The sequence below is a fragment of the Panthera leo genome, chromosome A1, assembly GCF_018350215.1.
Source record: "Panthera leo isolate Ple1 chromosome A1, P.leo_Ple1_pat1.1, whole genome shotgun sequence".
Lineage (NCBI taxonomy): Eukaryota > Metazoa > Chordata > Mammalia > Carnivora > Felidae > Panthera > Panthera leo.
This window is the reverse complement of record NC_056679.1, coordinates 203,947,446-203,969,502: the sequence shown is the minus strand read 5'-3', so window position 1 is coordinate 203,969,502 and position 22,057 is coordinate 203,947,446. Positions and strand designations below refer to the sequence as shown.

General features: G+C 40.2%; 1 protein-coding gene across 4 annotated transcripts in view; it reads right to left on the bottom strand.

Annotated features, from left to right (window-relative positions):
- PAIP1 (poly(A) binding protein interacting protein 1) overlaps positions 1–21,134 on the bottom strand; it is a 35,886-nt gene extending 14,752 nt beyond the window's left edge. Inside the window, exons 1-7 of one of the 4 annotated variants that reach the window (XM_042950383.1) lie at positions 20,926–21,134; positions 19,386–19,555; positions 10,467–10,652; positions 6,956–7,068; positions 3,627–3,738; positions 1,557–1,682; positions 407–513 (exon numbers count right to left, since the gene is read on the bottom strand). In XM_042950383.1, coding sequence (XP_042806317.1) covers positions 407–513; positions 1,557–1,682; positions 3,627–3,738; positions 6,956–7,068; positions 10,467–10,652; positions 19,386–19,484 — 743 coding nt within the window. In that variant the 5' untranslated portion in view covers positions 19,485–19,555; positions 20,926–21,134. Of the gene's footprint in view, positions 1–406; positions 514–1,556; positions 1,683–3,626; positions 3,739–6,955; positions 7,069–10,466; positions 10,653–19,385; positions 19,556–19,754; positions 19,880–20,144; positions 20,581–20,925 lie in introns of those variants that run through there. The other 3 variants (XM_042950363.1, XM_042950357.1, XM_042950371.1) reach the window with 3 other exon arrangements.
- Between the last annotated feature and the right edge of the window lie 923 nt (positions 21,135–22,057).

The following is a 22,057-nucleotide window of genomic DNA, read 5'->3' as shown; positions in this document are numbered from 1 at the left end:
TGTATATCCAAGTGCTTTGATTTTCTAGATGTTTCCTGTACTTTTTTAAGCAGTCTTGATATTTGTTCCATCTGTGACTATACGGTTCTTAAAGGTAGTGGCCATTCCACATTTTTATGCCTCTGGACTTTACACTGGACTTCCAGTACTTTACCAAAGTATTTACTGAATAATTTAAAGTCCGAATCATTTTACTTTTTCATGGACTCCTATCTTACCACAGGAAAATCTTATCTTTTTCCATTTATAAACACAACTGAACAAAAATGGTTAGGTAAGCAGAAGCCGTGCGTAAGATATCTTTAAAGAAAACCTTTCTCTAGAAGATTTTAATTCTTCTGATGATATATAGCAGATTAAAAACCCCACAGAAAAAGAAATGGAGATCTACTGGCCATCTACCTACCTGCTGCAATTTGCATCTAGGACAACATTTTCAATTCTCTGAATAATTTCCTCCATATCAGTCTTTCCTTTTTCCTTCCAAGCATCTTCCAAAACTGACCCTGTCAACTAAAAAAGCAGGCATCAGTAAGATTTGGAATTCAAGGAAGTACAGAAATCCTAAAGAAGTATCAGCAGCAGTTCAAGCATTCTTTGAACAAAATACATTTGGCAAGTTAAATATTCCCAATTATATTCTACCATCTAACAGGCAGGAAATCTCTATACCCTCTGTTTTTCTTGATGGAGAGAAACTCAATCATAGGTTTTGTGTGTCCATGACTATATGGTATACTCCCTGTATGAATAAAATAGGTGATAAGATTTTAATCAACATATCACTTATTGAAATACGCAAGTATAGAAACTCTGAATTAACAAAAATACAAACTTCATGAAAAAGTGAGTTAAGGATATACACAGGTAATTCATCGTAACAAAAATGGCTAACAAACATGAAGGAATGGTTAAATTCACCAATGATTAGGAAAATGCAAAATAAAATGAAATTTTTGTTTATACTCATTACCCATGACAAAACAGAAACTAGGACCAGTTGGATCATCATTGATATGAATATGGGGAAAGCGATGTACTCATTCACCATTGGTAGGAATGTACTATGGTTTAGTATTTAGAAGAGAAATTTGACATTCATCAAATTTAAGGATGCAATGCTCACTGGCCCACCCACTCTTTGTGTGGGAACTGAACCTACACAAACAACTGCACATATGGAGATGAAGTGATTCAAGAGGTAAATCTTCTGTGCCAAAGATCTTTGTTAGATCATAAAAAAGCAAGTCAGAAAGAGGAATAAAGATCTTATTTATAAGGGAACACATACAGACATGGGAAAGGAAGGAAAGGAAATTTAGAGATGGGGGTGAAGAACTTCCATTTTTGCTTCTACATTTGGATTATTCCATTAAAAAAAACAGTACATGCTGCTTTTCCAATATTTAAATTCAAGAGTAAACCAAAAGGCCAACATTTTAGAGTAGAAACTTAATTTTGAATTCACACGCATACTATGCATACTTTCCGCCCTCTGAATCATATACAAATGGGGTAGAACAGTGAATTTCAAGAGAAACAGAAGTCAAACCTACCTTCAGTAACTTTACTGCACAAATTAAGTTGTCATCCATAGGATTGGAAAAGAGGGCATTCAGCAACTCCCGCAGACCAACCTGAAGAATATCTGCTCTTGTAACCTGTCCATTTGTTCCCTTGATCTTTTGGGAAAGAAAATGAAAAGCAACCATGCCAAAATATTACAGATTAGTGAATGGTCCGGTATGTTGGCAAAATAAGTGTTTTCAGTTAAACAATATAAAAAACAGAAATCCTCTGGTATTTTCACAAAATTAGACTTATTTTACATGTATTTAAAACCTCTAATAGGGGTGCCTGGGTGGCTTAGTTAGGTGTCCGACTTTGGCTCCGGTCATGATCTCACAGTTCATGGGTTGGAGCCCGCATCGGGCTCTGTGCTGACAGCTCAGAGCCTGGAGCCTGCTTCCGATTCTGTGTCTCCCTCTATGCCCCTCCCCTGCTTTCACTCTCTCAAAAATAAACAGAAAAGAAAATAAAAACCAAAAACTTCTAATAAAACCAGTAAACTACAGGGATGCCTGGATGACTCAGTTGGTGAAGCGTCCAATGCTTATTTCAGCTCAGGTCATGATCTCACATTTTGTTCCAGCCCTGCAAAGAGCCTGCTTGGCATTCTCTCTTCCTCTCTCTGCCCCTCCCCCACTCTTGCACACACTCTCTCAAAATAAAAAGAAAAAAAAAAAAAAAAAACAGGTAAACCGAAAACTACAGGTAAAAATTTTCATTTATCATACATATGATCAGGATAATCTAAGCCTCCTATATAAATTATTGTTTCATAAAACATTCTCTGTTCTATTAAGATACCACCTTTTTTGGAACATGCAGCATTTAACTCTGCTTTTTAGACTATTTAAAAATACTGTTTGGCATCAGAATGGTCTAAGTGTCTTAGCTCTCCAGCCAGAAGAAACTCAGACTCAGGAGCCATACCTCTTCTTTATTTACACTTCTCACAGACATAGCATCATTACTTCCACACGGGTAAAACACTCAACAGCATTCTTAAAATGACTCTTCATTTACAGCACATTTTTTTTTCTCTTGAGAGAGAGAATATCCCAAGCAGGCCCCATGCTCAGCACAGAGCCTGAAGAGGGCTCGATCCCACGACCCTGGGATCATGATCCAAGCTAAATTCAAGAGTAGGATGTTTGACTGAGCCACCCAGACGCCCCTTACAGCACATTTTAGATGAGTGCTCTTATTTTGGCTTATATAAAAATTAAACTGAAAAAGATTAATGCAGGAGATTTTTTTTAAAAGTTATGTCCATCTATGGTAAAAAGGGATAGTAAATTAAGCACTAGATCGGACAGAGACCTATTAGATACACTAACAGATGCACATTTGATAGTGGATTCGTGGGTGTTTTCAGTGGTGTTTAGGATTAAGTCTTCAAAGTTAAAGCAGGTATAACCCATATATGGGATTAACTAATCAAAAAAGCAAATCCTTTACAGAGTAATATTCAGCACTTAGTTGCCTAGTACAAGCACGTACTCAAGTATACCACCAATTCACAAACTTGTTTAGTTATACTTCAGATAAATGCATTTTATGTGGAAGATTCATATATAAAATGGGACCAAGAACTGTAATTCTGGGTGAATTTGGGTAGGAAAAACCCCCAGAAATTCTCCTGTCCCCACTTCTAACTCAAAGCTTTGTGTGATACAGACTGCTTGTGAACCACCATCTAAAGTCCACATACGAAATGCGTGAAGATTCAAGAAAGTATGATTTCAAAAGCTTAAATCTGCATTGAAACCACGGCTTCCCAAAAGTACACAAAGACTAAAATTCCCAGTAACTACTTCCCAACACCCTCCTCACAAACAGGAGAAACAAACATTACAGACGTTCCATTAAGACACACACACCACTGCCTGCAGGTACGGAGTCATTTCTCTCCCCTAGCCCCTCTTCAACTTCATCCTTAATGTCGTAAAGGTGTAACGCAAATACAAATTCCTTACCAAGGTCAGTTTATGTTCTCAGGTTTTGTCAGTACTTAAAAAAAAAAAAAAAAAAAAAAAAAACACAACAAACTTTGTCCTCACCTCCAAGTTAAGATAAAGTTCTCCCAGGAAGAGTACAAATGCATGGAATCGTTTTCGAGTCACTTCATCCCCCTTGGCAGCCTGATCTTTAACTTCATATTCAGTCCGACACCTAATGAAGATATACCTTTTATAATCTCACATTGCTTTGTTTTTTGTACAAACAAGACGACCATCTGTTGGTTTCACTGTTCACAAGCAATAAAGAGGTAAGTACAATCCTGATTTTTTAGGATAAGAAGTGTTCCTGTTTATTGGAATTTGCAGTGCTTTTTCATACTAACATTCCTAGCTTTAAGAAACTGATGCGTTTATTTTGTCAACTGTTTAGGCAACACAGGTTTCATGAGGTTCATCGTGTATTGGCACCACAAAGAAAAACTGCCTCACCTTTGTCTTCTAGTCTTTTTGTCAAGAAAGCACTGTTTTTACTCAAATTATCTCTGTAAAATGTTCTATTCTGAATATATGAACTTTAAAACACATCTTAAGAAACATGTATAGATGGGTCCCCAACTGAAAATACAATGAATTTTTATTAAGCCCATTATCCTTTTAACCTCCATTACACAAATCAGAGAAATGAAAAGTCTCCAATTGAAATTCACATAGAAACAGAAAGCAATGAATTTGGTCTCAATATCCCAGAGACCAAAAGGAGCCAAATAACTTAGTTTCCCTTGCTTTGTTCCCACCGCCCCCTTCCACTTGGCCCATCTGCCATCCTAGAAGTTATCTAAAACAATCACAATAAACCTGTCATAACCCATGTCAGTGAATTATGGTGTCTGTTGTTACTAAAAGGATTTTTAAAATGTACTTTAAATGTTTACCAATTTGGTGTTAAATATTTTTTCTTATCTCTCTTGAGAAGGTGGTGAAAAATTCTAGGAAAGTCATGTTTTATAAAGCTGATTTTTTGAGAGTTCTTTTAAGGACAGAAGTAGGGGTTTATGGAGACTGAATGGCTTCTATGTATGAGGGACCAGTTTAGCTTGGCTATGTCAAATTAAAAAAAAAAATTCTTTTTCCCTTAAAAAAAAAAAAGTCACTGCTTACCAAGATTTACCTTGGATCAGCCCGTGAATCAACCATAAACCCAGTACAGTTTATCGTGTCTATATGACTTATAGCTTAGAAGCTACATTAAATGAGCAACATTTCGTTTGAGTCAGATATTTGTTACTCTCTAAACATTAATTCCTCATCAGAACAAAAGTTGGGATATCTCTAAATAAAACACCCCGTTTAATAATGGAAAGGATGAGCTAATTAATGCCAGTTATCCAAACACCTTGTGGGCTACTCTCCTTTTATGACCTTGTAGGTAGGAGTTTCGAGGAAATGATCTGTTTTCTAAGTGCAATGACTATTCTATTATACATTAAGATATGTTAATGAATATGCAAAGGTAAATTCGTACCCCTGGGCAGCAATGGTTATCTAGAGGAAAACAACCCACACCTCTAAACTAATCTTTTTAGGCTAAAGACCTAATTAAAGGCAATACATGCTTATTTCAGAAAGGTTAAAAACAGAAAAATATAAAAAATAAAGTCACTACAACCCAGAGATAACGGCCATGAAGGTAACTTTTCTTTTTTCCTAAATATGTATATATTTCTAAGTTAGGTAACAGAATCAAGCCCTGCTTTTCACTTGTTAAAGGATTAGCGCTTACGTTAATTTCTCCGACATTAACACGGTACTACGGAACCTCCAAGCTCGGGTAGAGTCAAGAGAATCAGAAGAGGTTTTCAACCATGGCTACAGACTACAATCATTTGGGGAGCTTTAAAAAACCAAGGCTCCACCTCAGTCCAATTACATCAGAACTTCCAATGAGGACAGGGTCTCAGCCCTATTTTAAATCTCTGGGTAACTTTAACGTACAGCCAGGGGCGAGCAGTCCACAGGAACAGAAGCCAGCCTTTCTGCCATGCAAGCTCCTAGAAGTGCCCACTTTCATATCTTTCCAGGAGCTATAAATACAGGTTAAGGCTAAATAGGTTTTTAGAATTTTATCATTTATATTTTCCCAAAAATTTTACCTATTCAGAGCCATTTCAAATATTTCTATTAAAATAATGTTTTTTTTCTTACTCATTCCTAAGAGGCCCCTCTTTTCATATCAATGAGTTCACTGCCATGTGTTTTCTTTCCTTCATATAAATTTAGGACCCTTCCTCCCCACCCCATATTATAATTTATATGTAATTAGGTTTAATCTTTTGTTTTAGGACTTATGGATAGGTTGGTAAAGCCCTTTTAAGCAAGACCTAAGATTTAATTGTTAGTTTCTTAGTATTTAGTGTTTCACTTTTGAGTCTTTTACAGATTTGAAATATATTTTGGTGTAGACAGGAACCCATCTTTTTTCTACCCCCAATGAATGGCTAGCCAGTTGTCAGCAGCACAATTTACCTTCTACATACATATTTGAAGTAGGACCTTCATGAAAAGCCTTATTTTCAAGAGTCTCTGGAGTCACTTTTGGAATCCTTATTCTGTTCCAGTGCAATTTAACCAAATTATGGAATACACTGCAACCATTAAAAGTATCCTTAAAGAACTAATGGACTAACTGTAATAAACTTGAAGACAACCCTGTTATTGAATAAAACGATTCCAATAAGAAAATGTTTCCTTAGATTAGCTTATGAATTCAAAGTCATGCCAAAAAGATCTAGTAATACCAAAAAGATTTATGTAATTTCACATGTTGATTCTAAGGTTCTTTGGAGAAAAGCAGCATGCAAGAATAGCAAAGGACTCTACCCAAAAACTACGGGGAGGAGAGTTTTTTAATACTAGGTATTAAAAAACTAGAGCTTTTTAATAAGAGGTATTAAAAAACTAGAGCTTTTTAATAGTATCATAATAAAAATAGAACAAGTAACAAATGGAATATAATGAAACCCAAATATTAGGATGTAGTTTAAGGAAGTTAACAGTTTAAATCAGTAAGGAAATGGATCATTTTAAAAATGGTAGGGATAAAACTCAAACTAGTTCAGCCTGTGGCAATTAGAACCTATTCAAATTGAAAGTACAGAGTACTAAGAAATACATAAGTGATCATATTTAAGATCTTGGAACATGAAGGGCCATCTAAGCACAAAACCAAAAGCAGAGATCATTACAGAAAAAAAGAGACTGATATGTGGGACTATAAATTTTTAACAGTACAAACCATACTATAATACAAATAAGAATGGTCCACCCTAACTTCCCCTGCAACTTTCCATAATACATACAGTCTTTAGAAAAGAATCGTCAAATTCTAGTATGTTTAAAGTTTTCCTTTAACTTCATATGTTCACACTGACCTTTGAAGCAGCAACTGACGAAAGTTGCCACTCTGTGGGCTAATTGTCAGATGATGGGACAGGTAATTACACAGGCGAGCTCCCATGTAAGAGAAATTTGGGATAGATGTGGCCTTTCAAAAAGAAAAAAAGTTTTTTGTAACACAAATACATTGTTATGAATGCAAATACTTAACAGCAACATTCTAAGAAAAGAAAAACATTTCCACCCCTAAAACTGACATTATACAAATGAACAAGTCTTTATTGTTTGGCGTAAAGAAATTAAGTTAACGCTCCCTCCCAACTTCATACCAAGAACAAGAACAAAGGAAAATGTTTAAGGCAAGTTCTCTCCACAATTTACTTGAGGTTACCAGAAAGCAAATTAAGAAGATCTCTTTATACTAGCCAATTTTTGCATAGGATGTATACATGTGTTCAGTTGCACAGCGCTAATTATGAATAAGAGTATTTGCCAAACGATTCTTTTTCATGGTGTTTTTCAGGGCAAGGATAGCAGAAACTTTGGCATCTAGCAGTCCAGAACAACATGCCCAGGCCTGCATGGAGACCTTGGACATCAATTACCCTCCATGGGCTTCTGCTTGATTCCTAGGAGAGGTGATAAATGGTACCTGGTACGAGAGAGTAACACTTAAAGAGTACTCCAAAAACACTTGGGGTAAAGAGGAAATGAGAAGCTCTTCCAAAAACTAAGACAGTGCAAGACACTATGTACTGAAGATAGTACTGCTATGGCTATGTGAAACTAAGTTTTAACTTTAATTACAGCTTTTAAAGAACAGTAGAGACAACATAGCTTACTACCCAATATTAGGTAACACATTAAAAGGCTAAGGGACTCGACCAAGGTTACAAAAGGTAGTAATTAACCAGAGAGTATAGATGTAACGGATGGTCTGATGCCTCTCTGACCCGATACGGAGTCTACTTACAGAGTTGTGGTAAATCTTAGACAAGTCACTTAACTTCTGTTAAGATGTGTATAAGGGAGAAGAGTAATACCTTGCAACCATGGAGGATTAAGTGAGTTAATTCATTACATGTTAAAGGTTTAGCATTGCCTAGCATACAGTAACTATGTTATAATTAGATCTTTTTATTTCTAATTATTTCATTGCTCACAAGGGACCCTTGTTATCACAGCAGACAGACTGGGTTCTCCTGAGATCACGTATGCATATCTGGTACCACAGAAGACTTGAAATTCAAAAATCATACTTTTCCCATTATGGACATTGCCGGTTTTCCTTTAGTTTACTTTTAAAATTATCACATAGAACTTAAAAGGCAAGAAGCTCTACAAGGCTTGTTATTAAATGTCATACTTCCCCACTACACCTCACCTTTACACTCCACAGACAACCACTTTCAATTCTTTCAGCTGAAAAGGTTTCAACCTCTGTATCTCCATGCTCCGGGATTTCGGTTTAGTTATTATTTCTTACGAGTTTCCCACCATGGAAAAGGAATATCCAGTTTTCACTGGATATTCACGTAACACCACTCCATTCTGCTATTTGCCAATCTTTCCACCTACCAATGTCGTTATACCATGATCTGATTGGTTTTGTGTTTCCATTTATGGCTGGACCACATAACACAGATTTCTCCTTTCCTACACAACTTTGTTTTCCCTGGACTTAATTTTTCTACACTGTTCTTTACTTAAGTCTCATTGATGTTACCCCTAAACTTACAAGTTTTTAAGTTTCTTAACATCTTCAACCACAGCAGCTATGCTCACCTTACCAGGAATCATGCCTGGAGCCTTCTGCCCTAGACCAGCAAAGCCTGGCCATCATCTTGGGATCTCCTTCACCACCATCTAGATAATACACTTAGCCGCTCCTCTAAAATGCAGTTTCCTAGTTTCTACATCTTTGTCCTTGGCTTAATTCTTTTTGGTGGAGTACTTCCCTTCAAGAACTTCTCAAGAAGGGTTACAATAAAACTTCACACTGGCTACTCAGTGCAAAAAGAGGGAGAGGGTCTCTCTTTTTTAAAGATTTCCAAGCAATCTTTTTAGTCTCATTCCAACCTTGTCCTAGAGCTTTCCAAAGGCTCTACTCAGTAAATCGGGGGGGGGGGGGGGGTTCAGTTTTCCCCACTGACTTGGAATTCAACTTTAGATCTGCCAAGTCAGTTACCACTCACCCACCTGCTTTCTAGTCTCCATCTCTTCTCATCTCAGCCCCTACAGGCTTATGGCTTCTTAAAAATCCCGTCATTTTAGCAGTATTAGGGGAGGAATCAAAGTTGAATATGTAGGTTTAATCTGCCATTTTTATAACAGGCCTTCTGTTATTATACATTCCCTCAATGAAATTTAAAAACAAGTAAAAACCTGTATCACAGACACAGTATCAAAACTTAAGTAATACATATTCTAAGAACTGGCTTTGAGACAATCACAAAAACTGCAGTTTGTCAGGCTACAATCCTTTTGTCCAGCCCTGAAGAACTAGAACCAGGCAGCCTATGAAGTGCTGAAACTAAAACAGAAGAGAAACCAGAAAAGCAATTTCAAGTATAATTTCTCCATTTTCTTCTATCCTTTGCAATCTACCTAGAGGCCAAAAGTAGGTATGAGGACAAATAGAGCAATTCTATCTTCCTAAAATCTCAGGCATGTACCAAACCTGAGAGTTGCCAGGTAATACCAAGGGGTCCACGAACTACCCAGAACCAATTGTAAAAGCAATCAAATGAAACACTAAGTAGGATGAAAATTATCCAGCCATCATAATCACCCTTCCATATACTCCAAATTAACCGGCCACCATGATCACCCTTCCAAATACTCCAAATTCGAGTTGCTCTTTCAAGCAATGACTTAAATAACACTTGTGTTTATAATTCTAGTCCCCTCCCACTGTTTTTGGTCAGTTTCAAACACTGCCCTTAAATTGGTCTTCAAAATCTAGTGTTATCTAGTTGCCCCCCTTAAAATAGCTTTAATGTATCACTGATCAATACACTAGGATCAAAACTAAACTTTGTGTGAACAATCTAGAATTACGGAATTAAGATGTAAATCCTTGGAAATTTAAGATATAAGCATTAATGTTAAGACTCAACAGTGTTTTATGGGTTTTTTTAAATGACTCCTTTTTGAGGCAAAAAAGTTCTCCCATGATTTTTTTCTCTTAATCCAAAAGTGCTATATAATTCAACACCTAAGAGAAAAGAACTACAGTTAATTTCAGATCCTTTAGAAACAGAGTGGGATGGAAAAAAGGTGGGATACTTACCTAGCCTTCTTCGTAAATATCTTAACATTCCTTCTGACTGACTGTACAGAGCCTTGAATCTCCAGTCTGGCTCCAGCCCTAGATCCCCACTACAGGGATTTTATACAACAGAGACTTGAGAGCTCCCAAGAACCTTAAAGAGTTAAGGAGTGTGGAAGCCAGGAAACATGAACCTGGCCTCCCTGAAGGAGCAACACCACCCTTGGGCTTCAAGGAAGCTATCTGATGATCACCCGTGCCATCAGCCAACCTACCTGTTGATAGATGAGTTCTACAAGTTCTTGCAAAGCATCATCTGTTGTAACCCAGCCATTCAGAGTCTCTGCAAACTGCTCAATTTCAGTTTCAAAACTGCCAGGCTGTTCTGTGAGATGATTCAAAAAATCCTGAACATATTCTGATAGAGTGGGATAATCCTCACAACCATCTTCATAGGATTCCTATAGATCAAAAGTTAAAAAAAAAAAAAAAAAAAGTTTTAATCCTTGCAACTGGCTAAAATAAAACTAAGGCAGCTTTAAGGTGAGAAGTCTCTAGAACAAATGATCCTTCACACGATAAAATTTGTTATTTTCTTTAGCAAAATTAAGTCCACCGAACTTCTTCCTTCCCCAATAGCCAAAGTGTTACATTAAAGCAGAAGGATTCCACCTAACTGGGTGGAAAATGGTCTTCTCATCCCTGGCAGATTTATAAGATGAATGACAAAATTTAAACCAATATTTTACTGTAACACCAATATCAAAATTAAGATTTTGATCTATTTATGGGTACAAGAACTGAGATTTGCTTCAAAGTGGGAAGGGAGAAGAGGCCACAGATAGAGACATTAGAATGCCCACAGTTAGGCCACAGGTACCTAACTGTTGGGGCCATGTGGTGGGGGGGGGGGGGGGGGGGGGGGGAGTGGGGGGTCATCACACTCTTTATATTCTTACAGTTATTTAACAATTTCTATATTGAAAAAAGAACCCAGTAAGGTCTGTCATCTGTTAATTCCCAAGGACAGAGAAATATATAGTTCAGGGACTACAAATTTCACCACAGTGTAACTGGCAGACTTGGGCTGCTATATCCAGGCTTCTAGCCAACCTTGACTGTAGCAGTTTCCAACTATGTTTTACCACGATCACCTTTGGTAATTTTCAGTCTTTTAGTAAATGGCAAGAGGCTGAACAAGGTGAGTACTGCAAAAGGTTTCAGATGTGATTATCAACCCGGATACTTGCAATGCCTCCAACACCAACCAAAGTATTCTGAAATTTGCTTAATAGTTATGATCTAATAAGAATTATACTGCTAATGAAACTTACCTTTTCTAAAAGGAGTCAAATGAGAAACCACATGAAAGAATTATGACAACATAGAAGCATTTTATGAAGGGATTAGGTTCTAAAGCCAGTGAGTGCATAAAGAAAAAAAAAAAAATCAGGAGTCCAAATTTTCCTTAGGAAAATTAAAGGGATGCTACTCTACATTAGTTGCATGTACTATGAGATGCACTAAGGAAATAAGACCAACTGCAGGAAGAGCAGATTCACGTGCCCATATCATGCTCATAGCATTTGTTGAGAAGAGCAGGAAAACTGATACATTAAATGTTCTGATCTCAAAACTGAATGCAAATTAAATGACTCTCCTCTAGGGGCACCTGGATGGCTCAGTTGGTAGAGACTCCTGATTTCAGGGTCATGAGTTCTAGGCCCACGTTGGGTACAGAGCTTAGTTAAAAAAAAATAAAATTTTAGGGGCACCTGGGTGGCTCAGTCGGTTAAGCTATCGACCTCGGCTCAAGTCATGATGCTGCAGTTTACAAATTCAAGCACCACGTTGGGCTCTGTGCTGACAGCTCAGAACCTGGAGTCTGCTTCAGATTCTTTGTCTCCCTCTCTCTCTGCCCCACCCCTGCTTGCATTCTCTCTCAAAAATAAAAACATCAAAAAAATTAAAAAATGAAATTTTAAAAATGACTCCACTCTAAAATAAAGAAATTAACATTGATGAAATTCAAATTTATTCATCATAAACATTACACCTATATGACTGAAGATTAAATGAGTTAATGAGTAAATGCCCCTAGACCTGTGACTAGCACATAGTAAGGCATTAAGAGTTCAGCAAATTTCTACATTTCTGGGAAAACAGTAAAACATTACAAATGCCACAGTCATGTTCTCATACCTAAAGAACCACACCTAAAAGCATCTGAAGAACAGAATAAAAGCCTACACTTCTTGGTATATAAGAGGATACCTTGATTAATAAGCTATGTATAATATGCGACAGACACTGTTAAGAGCTCTGCAAGCTTGTCTCACTTAACCCTAAAAAACTTGGCACAGATGGAAGAAACGAACCCAGAGCAGTTAAGTCACCTTTGGTTATTTATTCAAAAGTGTTCACCGTTGAGTTCCTACTAAGTGCCAAACACTGTTCTAGGTGCTGGGGGGTACTGTCTTGGCATGAACAAAGGAGACAAAGTCCTCCTCCAGTGGAGCTTATCTTCCACCATGGAAGACATTATTCACATGTTAGGATATCCTATGAAAAAAGGTGGGCTAAAAGTAATATAACACTGTAGATTAACTATATTGGAATAAAAAAAAAAAGCAAAAACAAAAAAAGGGAAGGATTCAGAAGAGTTAACATCTCATTTGAAGACGAAAAGAAAAACAAAATAAACCCAGCCATACAAATATCTGAGGCTTAGAAAGTAGGCTTACAAAGCACATAGGCCCCAGGGCACGTGGGAGACTCAAGTCAGTTGAAAGTCAAACTTCGGTTCAGGTAGTGATCTCAGGGTTCAGGAGTTCGAGCCCCACAGGAGGCTCGCTGCTGTCAGAGCAGAGCCCAATCCGGATCCTCTGTCCCCACTCTGTCTGCCCCTCCCCCGCTCATGCTCTTTCTCAAAAATAAACCTTTAAAAAAAAGAAGAAAAAAAAAAAAGGGCAGCACACAGGCCTCAAGACGATAGGTGCTTATCTGATACCTTTAAGAAAAGCCAGAACAGACACTGAAGAGGGGGTAATAGCTAACAAGATCAATGAGGCAGATGGGAAATCACGTACAATCTTAGGGACCACACTAAGACTGGCTTGAAAGCCAGTGGAAAAACCACTGGGCAAAGAAGGTTGGAACAAGGAAAGACCATGTACCAACTTAAGTAATTGGTGCAGTCACACAGCTAGTCAGAAGAACGGAGCACAGAACAAACCCTGTGGTTCTAACCTCTATGCTACACTCCAAGGAACTGACAAAGGCTTAAAATCCAACTTTGACATATGTACAAGAATATTCATTGCCAACAATCCACCTAACAATCAACAAAGAACTGGCTAAATACACCACCTTATATCCATGTAATAGATCAAATAGCCACTTAAACACGATAGATTTACATCTATTAATACAGAAATCACTAATGTTAAATGCAAAGAACAGAACCGTATTTTAGGACAGCTTAATTTTAAGAGATTTGGAGACGGTGAAAATTTCTGGAAAGATAGACAAGGGATAACAGCTCTGGAGTCCATGAATGTTCATATTATAAATAGTGACCACTGTTTTATAAAACTGTGAAAGCAGTTAAGCATTATAAATGCATACATTAAACAATACACTTAATATTAGCTACATATACGTTTTACATTAAAAATACTTTGACATAGAGTTTTATAGATTTGGAGTGTCCTGTTACTACTGACAGAAAAGCAGGAATCCGACAAGTCCTAGCTGAAGGTATTAATTTCTGGTTTCTATCAAATGTCACTCACTGTGGCAAAAATGCAGTCTCAAAGAAGCAGAACTCTTTTAAGAGAACCCAAAGTCCAAAAGTAAAGAAGGGAGAGTAGAACTGATTATAAGCATTACAGGGGACTGGTTCACAAGCTGCCATTTCAAGCAAAAAAGGAAGCACAGAGTATTCTGGACAGACCAGCACTCCGATGTGTTTGCATTATTTCTCTAGTACCAGATTTTTCCAAGTACAAATTTCATCTGTCTTCAATGTGGAGTTAAATGGCTTTTAAGCTGAGGGATGAAGTTTTACTTATTTTTCTTAGAATTCTGTGCCAAGAGATTAGGAGGGACAGTTAGACAATGCACTTTTCATGGAAGATACTTTGAATACATTGGTACAGAGAAGACCTTAATCCAAAGCAGCAGGAATAAAAGGAAACCGATCAGACACCTAGACGGTGGCAGAGTCAAGACTACTTTAGTTTGAAGGGGGCAAGAGTGTGAAAGACAAACAGGAGTCAATATACTGTTTTTGGCCTACACAGCTAGTTAGAATATAAAAAAAAAGGCTTGCGGAAGATAAATTCTTTTTTTGTACTTGAATTTCAATGTGAGATCCTCATGAACAAGTCAAAACAAACACAAGGCAGGAGTTCAGAGAAAGAATTAGATTTCCGTATCAGTAGACAGGCAATGCTCAGATTCTAAGTGACAGGTAGGATCACCAAGGCAGGTAACAAAATGTGTGTGTGGGGGGGGGGGGGGGGGTCGGGGGGAAGAACCTCAGGGGACTACAGTCTGAGTGAAGAAGGAATGATCTGCATATTGGAAGGATGAAGAAAGCACTGCCCCAGTGGCCAAAGGAAAAAGAAGAGGTGCTCAGAGGCAAATGCTACAGAATAATCTTAGGAGTTGAAATCTGAAAGAACAATGGTTGCAGTCTTAGGAATGAAACACTAGGCAGAGAGAGAGAAAAATTAAAATCGGTATCTTAAATATTCAGTTTTTATAAAAATAAGAGGAACTTCCAAAAGACTGAAAAGGTACCCCTTGGCCCCTAGCACAGGACCAGACTCACTGGGACTTGCACAGATCACACAATGGTCAAAGTCTACTAAGATGAGGGTTAAGAGGACAATAGATTTTAGGGGTACCTGGGTGGTTCAGTAGGTTAAGCATCTGACTCTTGAATTCAGGTCAGGTCATGAGCGATCAAGCCCCATGTCAGGCTCTGCACTGACAGTATGGAGCCTGCTTAGGATTCTCTCTCTTCACCCTTCCTCCACTCATGCTCTCAAGATAGATAAATAAATAAAAAGAGGACGATAGATTTTAAAACCCAAAGAGCATCAGTAAAGGTCACAAAAATAGTACCAAATCAAATAGGGGGATCAGCCTACAGAGGTTTGATCACTGAGAAGTAAAATAGTACTAACAGTGAATAAGTTTACATTTAGGAGAACATCACTATTGAAAGGCAAAAGACAAATAGGCAGTAACTTGAGGGGAACATTCTTAGAAGAAAGAAGGGATTTTGACAGGTGGGGATTTTTGTTTAATAAATGCTTTGTGAATTCCTATGTAGAATTTTTGGTTCTCGTAAGTGAGCTGTGATTAAATATTCAAGATGTAATGGTTGATCTGAGAAGAAGCAATAGCCAGGAGTTGACAGATACAGCAACTCCCTGGTAAGAAAGCATAGAAAGCAGGAAATTCTAGCAGTGGGATTAGAGGAAGGACTCAAGGATAAAAGGGTTCAGAATATTGGCAGGGTTGAGAAAGCACAACAAGCAACTATCATAAAGGCTTTCAGAAAAAAGTATGAATACTTGAGAACAGATCCAGTTCAAAGATACCCAGATTTTCATGCATATCAAAGCAGACTTAAGGCACTTTTATTTTGTTCACTGCTGTATCCCCAGTGCTTGACTCACAGTAAGAATCCAACTATCTGTTGAATGAGTGAGTGAATATAACTAACTTTGGATTATGGCTACTGTTATCTGTCACAAGACCCTATCCTAAGAGTCAGGGAAAAACCAAGGATACTGCCATTCTGTGACTAAGTGGACAGAGAAAAACACTTACCTTTGATAGAGGGTAAAAGGGTAAATGAGGAAGACTAGAGAATGCACCAGAGCAGGGGTAGCAAGCTTGAATGATTATAGAATAGAGGTGGATTACAAACAAATGAGGCAAGCCAGTGAGCAATTAGAGGTCACGTATTCCATCCAAGGTGGCTGCCTCCATTCAGCTGCAGACAATTTTTTGCTCTAGCAAAGTTAACAGTCCGGTACAACCCTATCTTATGATTTTAAGAGAAACCAGAAAATTTAGATTTGCAACATCTAATTTAAGTACTGGTTGGTTATTAAACAGGCCTTTAAAAAAAAAAAAGAAAAAAAGGAAAAAACAATGAGGGCCAAAGACGACACACCTGCAGGCCACACACGAGCCATGGGCTTCTGGTTTGCAATTTGTTCTGGCCAACTGAGCATAGAAGAAACTAATCTAATAGAAGATATCAAGGAGGGCCTAACAGAGGACAATGGCTCAAAATAAGTGGACCAACATGGCTCTGTAGCCCAGGAGTCACCTGAACTATGTAAACTAGTTGGTACAGAACTCTGGAAAAAACAAAAAACAAAAAAAAACACAAAAAACCCCACAAAAAAAACACATCCCTATCATAAAATGGCCCAACAGGGAGACAAATGGGAAACAGTTTGTGGCTGTCTGAAAGAAAGTGCTCTTCAAGAGTTAATTCAACTACTCACAGCTCTCCAATGGTTCTTTTCCTCTCCGAGCCAAATACAACTTTTTGGCAAGAATCCAAGCTGTCCTCGCTTCTATTTTACATGACTGACATCAAATCAACTGCTCTTTCTGAATGCCTATCCTTTCCCCTTCCCAGCCACAAAGCTTTTTTTTGTTTTTTAAGTTTATTTATCTTCAGAGAGAGCATGTGAGCGTGCACACGTGAGCGAGTGAGTGTAAGTGGAGGAGGGGCAGAGAAAGAGGGAGAATCTGAAGCAAGCCCCTTGCTGTCAGCCAAGAGCCCATGCGGCACCCGAACTCATGAACCATGTGATCACGACCTGAGCCGAAATCAAAGAGTCAGACGTTCAACTGACCAAGTCATCCAGATGCCCACCAAAGCTTTTTCCTACGGCAGTCTAAGATGCATGGAGTTTCTAAAACATGGGGTACAGTTTTTCCATACCTTTTCTATCAAATATGGAAGGAAAGCACTGCCCCCCACCCAAGAAGCAACAAAATAGGTGTGCCATCATTAGTTATCAGGTAAACACAAATTAAAACCACAAGTAGCGGGGCACCTGGATGGCTCAGTGGGTTAAGCATCCAACTTCGGCTCAGGTTATGATCTCATAGTTCGTAAGAGGCCCACATCAGGCTCTATGCTGACAGTGTGGAGCGTGGAGCCTGGAGCCTGCTTCAAGTTCTGTGCCTGCCTGCCTCTCTCTCTCTCTCTCTCTCTGCCCCTCCCCTACTCACAGTTTCTCTCTCAAAAATAAGCAAACATTAAAATGTAATAAAAAACCACAAGTAGATACCACATACCCACCAGAATGGCTAAACTTAAAAACAGAAATTTCCAAATACTGACAAGGAAGCAGAGTAAGTGGAAATTACATACTACTCAGAGTGTACATTGGAACATTCTCTTTGGAAAACTATTTGGCAATCTCCATTAAAGTTGGCTACCGGTGCAACTGGGTGGTTCTGTTGGTAGAGCATAAAACTCTTGATCTTGATGTGGACTTCAAGCCCTATGCTGGGTGTAGAGATTACTTAAAACCTTTAGGGAGAAAAATGAGTTGACCACCCTATGTCCCTGCAATTCCACTCCTAGGTACATACCCATGGGTAGAATAGCAGCCCCATTTACAATAGCCCCAAAGTGGAAACAATCAAATGTTTATCAAGAGACAAAGGGAAACAGGTGCCTGGCTGGCTCAGTTGGTAGAGCATGCAACGCTTGATCTCAGGGTCATGAGTTCAAGCCCCACGCTAGGCGTGAAGCCTCAAGATTAAAAAAAAATTTTAGAGGAGACAAAGGGGAAAAATGTTAAAAACAGACAAGATGGGACTGTGGTATATTCTCACAATAGAATGCTAGATTAAGTCACCTTCAATTATAAGCTAAAACATGGATTAATTTGAATGTCAAAAAAAAGTGAAAAAAATATATTCTGTAGGAGTCCTTTTATATAAACTTTGAAAACAGGCAAAACTTGTAAATCAAAATAGTAGTTAACCGGGAGAGCAGTAATGATTAGGAGGACACATAGGGAGCTTTGTTAATGTTCCTTTTTTTGGTTTGGACACTGGTCGCTTAAGTGTTCATTTTGTAAAACTTTGAGCTAACCTTTATGTACACTATTGGGTTAAATGTCAGTAAAACTAAGAAATTAGGAAAGAGAAGACTTCTGTGCTAAAGTATTATCATTTTAACCCTCTAATGGTTCCTGCCCCACTTATCTACAATCAATTGCTATGCATTTACCCAGGACATATTCCCAATTGTGTTGTGTTTTCTCCCACTTAAAAGTTCAGTTTATTAAGTTATTGACAAAAATGAACCTGAAAGTTTAAAAGTTTTTCATACTTGTGTAAACACTTTATCAAAACCTCCTACGTTTCTTTAGTTAATTACAACCAGAAACACTTGTTTTAACATAACAGAGTCCAGATGTGTAACATTAAAAAACTTACCTCAAATTAATACGCAGCATAACTATGGTTTAATTTACTCTAAAACTACCAATGAATATTCAGTTATCTTGCTAAAATCCAATTTAAAATCAGCTTTGCCAGGCCATTATTCTATAGATCATCCACTTAGTCTGGACACAAATTTTGTTATTTTTTTTAATATAGTTTTTTTTTTAATTTAATGTTTATTTTTGAAATAGAACCACAGGAAGTGTGAGTGAGTGCACAGAAGCAGGACGGGGGGGGGGGGTGGGTGACGACAGAGGATGGGAACCCAGCTCTGTGCTGACAGCAAGGAGAACCCCATCAGGGGCTCGAACTCTCTAACCTGAGAGCATGACCTGAGCAGAAGTCGGAGGCTTAACCCACTGAGCCACCCAGGTGGCCCTGGACACAAATTTTAGTTTTATATATTGAAAGTGCCCTAAGTATATCCTTTACTAGGCTAGAAATACTCTATACATACTGGGAATACAGTGAAAAAAGACAAAAAGGTCTACTCTCAATTTACATGGATATTTTGAACATCACAAACCACAAAACATATTCCTGAATCTGTCTGGTTTCTTCGAGAGTGTAAAGAATTCATGACGTTTTTATGTGTAGTAGAAAGTTCCAGCATACCGATTAATGACAAAGTAATAATCACGTTATGCCAGTAATATTAATCCAGAATTGTAGTAAAAAGGCATACTTACTGTATAATTAGAAGAATAACCTGATGGATAAAATTCAGGAGCGTTCACAGACAGCTTAGACATTAATACAGGAGCTACAACCACCTGGGGTTTAGCCATTGCTGACTCCAAGTTCTGCTGTGGGATATTATCCTGTGAACTAGGTGGAGCTCTCAGGGGCCTCGTTTGCTCTGAGAAAGGAAAAACGGGGTGTTAGATGCGTTCATTCCTTTGTATAGCAACTTACTATCTGCTGAAAAGCCACAGGAGAAGGACTGGTTTTTAAGAGTTAAACAAGAACTGTCACGAATATTAAGGTTATCGCCAGGATATATACAGAAAGCCTGCAAAAAGGAACAATAGGCTGCTTTAGCTCATTTATGGCCATACCTGCCTCCTAAATGAATGCTCGAGAGCTTTCTTTTTCCTTTTTTCGTTTTTAAGGAGTTAAAAGAGGTGGTTGCACGCGTAAGGTCTCCCTTTCCAAGGCTGGGAAGGGGGAGGCGATTTTTACTTCCTCCCCGGACGGCAGAACTCGGAGACCGCGCATTGGGCCCCTCCCCCCAGCCGGGGCGCACAAAGGATTCCGGCAGCCACCTTCCAAACCCCTTCCGGGCCCGTCCCCACCCCGGAGCAACCGGGCCCCTCGGGGAACGCTTTCGGGGAACGGGGGGGTTGGGGGGGGGGTAGAAGGAAAAAGAGCGCCGGCCTTGCCGCGCGCCAAGGGCCGTGGGGAAGCGTTGGCCCAGGAGGACAGGGTCCCCTAGAGCGGCTCCGTACCTGGGAGCGCCCCGGGCCGGGGAGGCCTCTGGGGGCCGGCGGGGACCTCGCACTGGGCCCCTGGCGGCGGGGCCGTCCTGGGCTGGCGCAGCGGCGGCGGCTGCAGGAAGCCCGGGGCTTTGGGCTGCGGCGGCGGCTGGTGCCGCGGCCGCTCAGCAGCCCCCGCTCCGTTCGGGAAACCGCCGCCCTCAGGCCCGCCCCCTCCGCGGCCCAGGCCCCGGCTCCGGCCCCGACCAGCACCTGGGGCCCGATCGAAACCGTCCGACATGCTCCTCCTCCTCCGCCGCCGGGGGCCGCTGCCGCTGCGCTCGGGAGAGGACGCGGGGGGGGGGGGGGGAGGCGCCGCGGGCCGGCTCTCGCCGCCGCGCTCACTCGGGCCTCATGGAGGAGGAGGGCTGCGGGCCCCTGCGCGGTTCCTTGGCGCTTCGGGCGGAGCGGACAGCAGCCGGAGCACCCGCCGAACCCGCCGCTCCAGAGCGCCCGCCCCCCGCGGCTGCCCTCCGCTTTTCGATTCTCCCCCAAACCCGGCTCCCCCGCCTTCGGCGCGGCGGGGGCGAAGGCGGGTCACAGCGGCCCCCCGCGGCCCGGAGGCCCCGGGCGCGTCCTCCGCGTCTGCTGCGGTTCGTGGCGGGCTGGGAGCCGCGGCCCAGCAGGCCGCTCGGCGAGTGGCTTCCCGGCCGCCGGACAGCCCTGCCCGACGCGGGGACCGGGCAAGGGCATCTCGGCCCCCCCCGGGGCGGGCCGAGAGCAGAGAGGGGTGCTCACCCCAGGCAGGCCTTACCTACGCGGTACCTCTCGGTAGAGAAGTGCGAGACTGACGGTTGATGCCAGGAAAATAAAAATACGGGGGGAGGGGGCGTGGAGGCAGCGCCAGGGTTCGCGGACGCGCACCTCCGTGGGCGCGCAGGTGTGTTCAATGACCCGGAGCCGGCCGGCCCGAGGACTGGCCCGGAAGGACCGCTGCGGGAGAAGCTCCGCCACCTGTCTGGTCGGCCGCGGGGGAGGGAGGGGGGAACGCAATCAAAATGCACCTCTCTCCCCCGCCCCTTTCAATTCACATAAGGTAGTTCTCAGAGTAGGTCCTACCTACTGTGCCCAGGCTTTAGTCTTCTCTCTTTTCTCTTCCCGTCCGGAAATGTTCACAAAATGCACTACCTTTCAATGAAATTACCCTCTTTTTCGTCGTGTACCAGTACCGTCCAATAAAAATATAGCGCGAGCACAAACGCAAGCTACTTATGTAATTACAAATTTTCTAGAAGCCACATTAACGAGTAAAAAAAAAAAAAACAAAACAGGTGGAATTATTTTAATCTATTTTACTTTACCGAATATATCCAAAATGGTATTTCAACATGTAACTAATACAAAAAATGTTGATGAGATGTTTTCCCTTTTCTCGTACTAATTAAAACACAATGTGTATTTTATACTTGCAGCACGTCTCCGTTGGGATTGGCACATTTCAGGTGTTCAATAGGTACATGTGGCTAGTGGCTACCGCATTGCACAGCAAAGTTCTAGACATTACTTATGTGTAAATTATTGCTTTTGTCAGGTCTGGTGCTGTGACAGCCAAATGAAGAATGAATGTAAGTAATGAAAAGGAGAGAAAATTCATTTCTTTACTGTTATACTGAAATATCCTCACAAACTCTGATTGTAGCCCTTTATATTAAGTCAGGTTTAATGTTTTTCAATCTTGTCATCTTGAGAATCATTTCAATTAGGAACAAAACTCATGTTAACCATTTTCTCTTCTTACTAATAAAAACAATATTAACAGCTTCACCTAAATGAGTGAGAAGAATGGCTTTAATTACGGCAATCATAAATAAATGATTCATGCTGTTGATTGTTGGCAAAAATTGAAGGGAAGGAAGCCAACAAAAAGTAAGGTTCTTTGGTGTAGT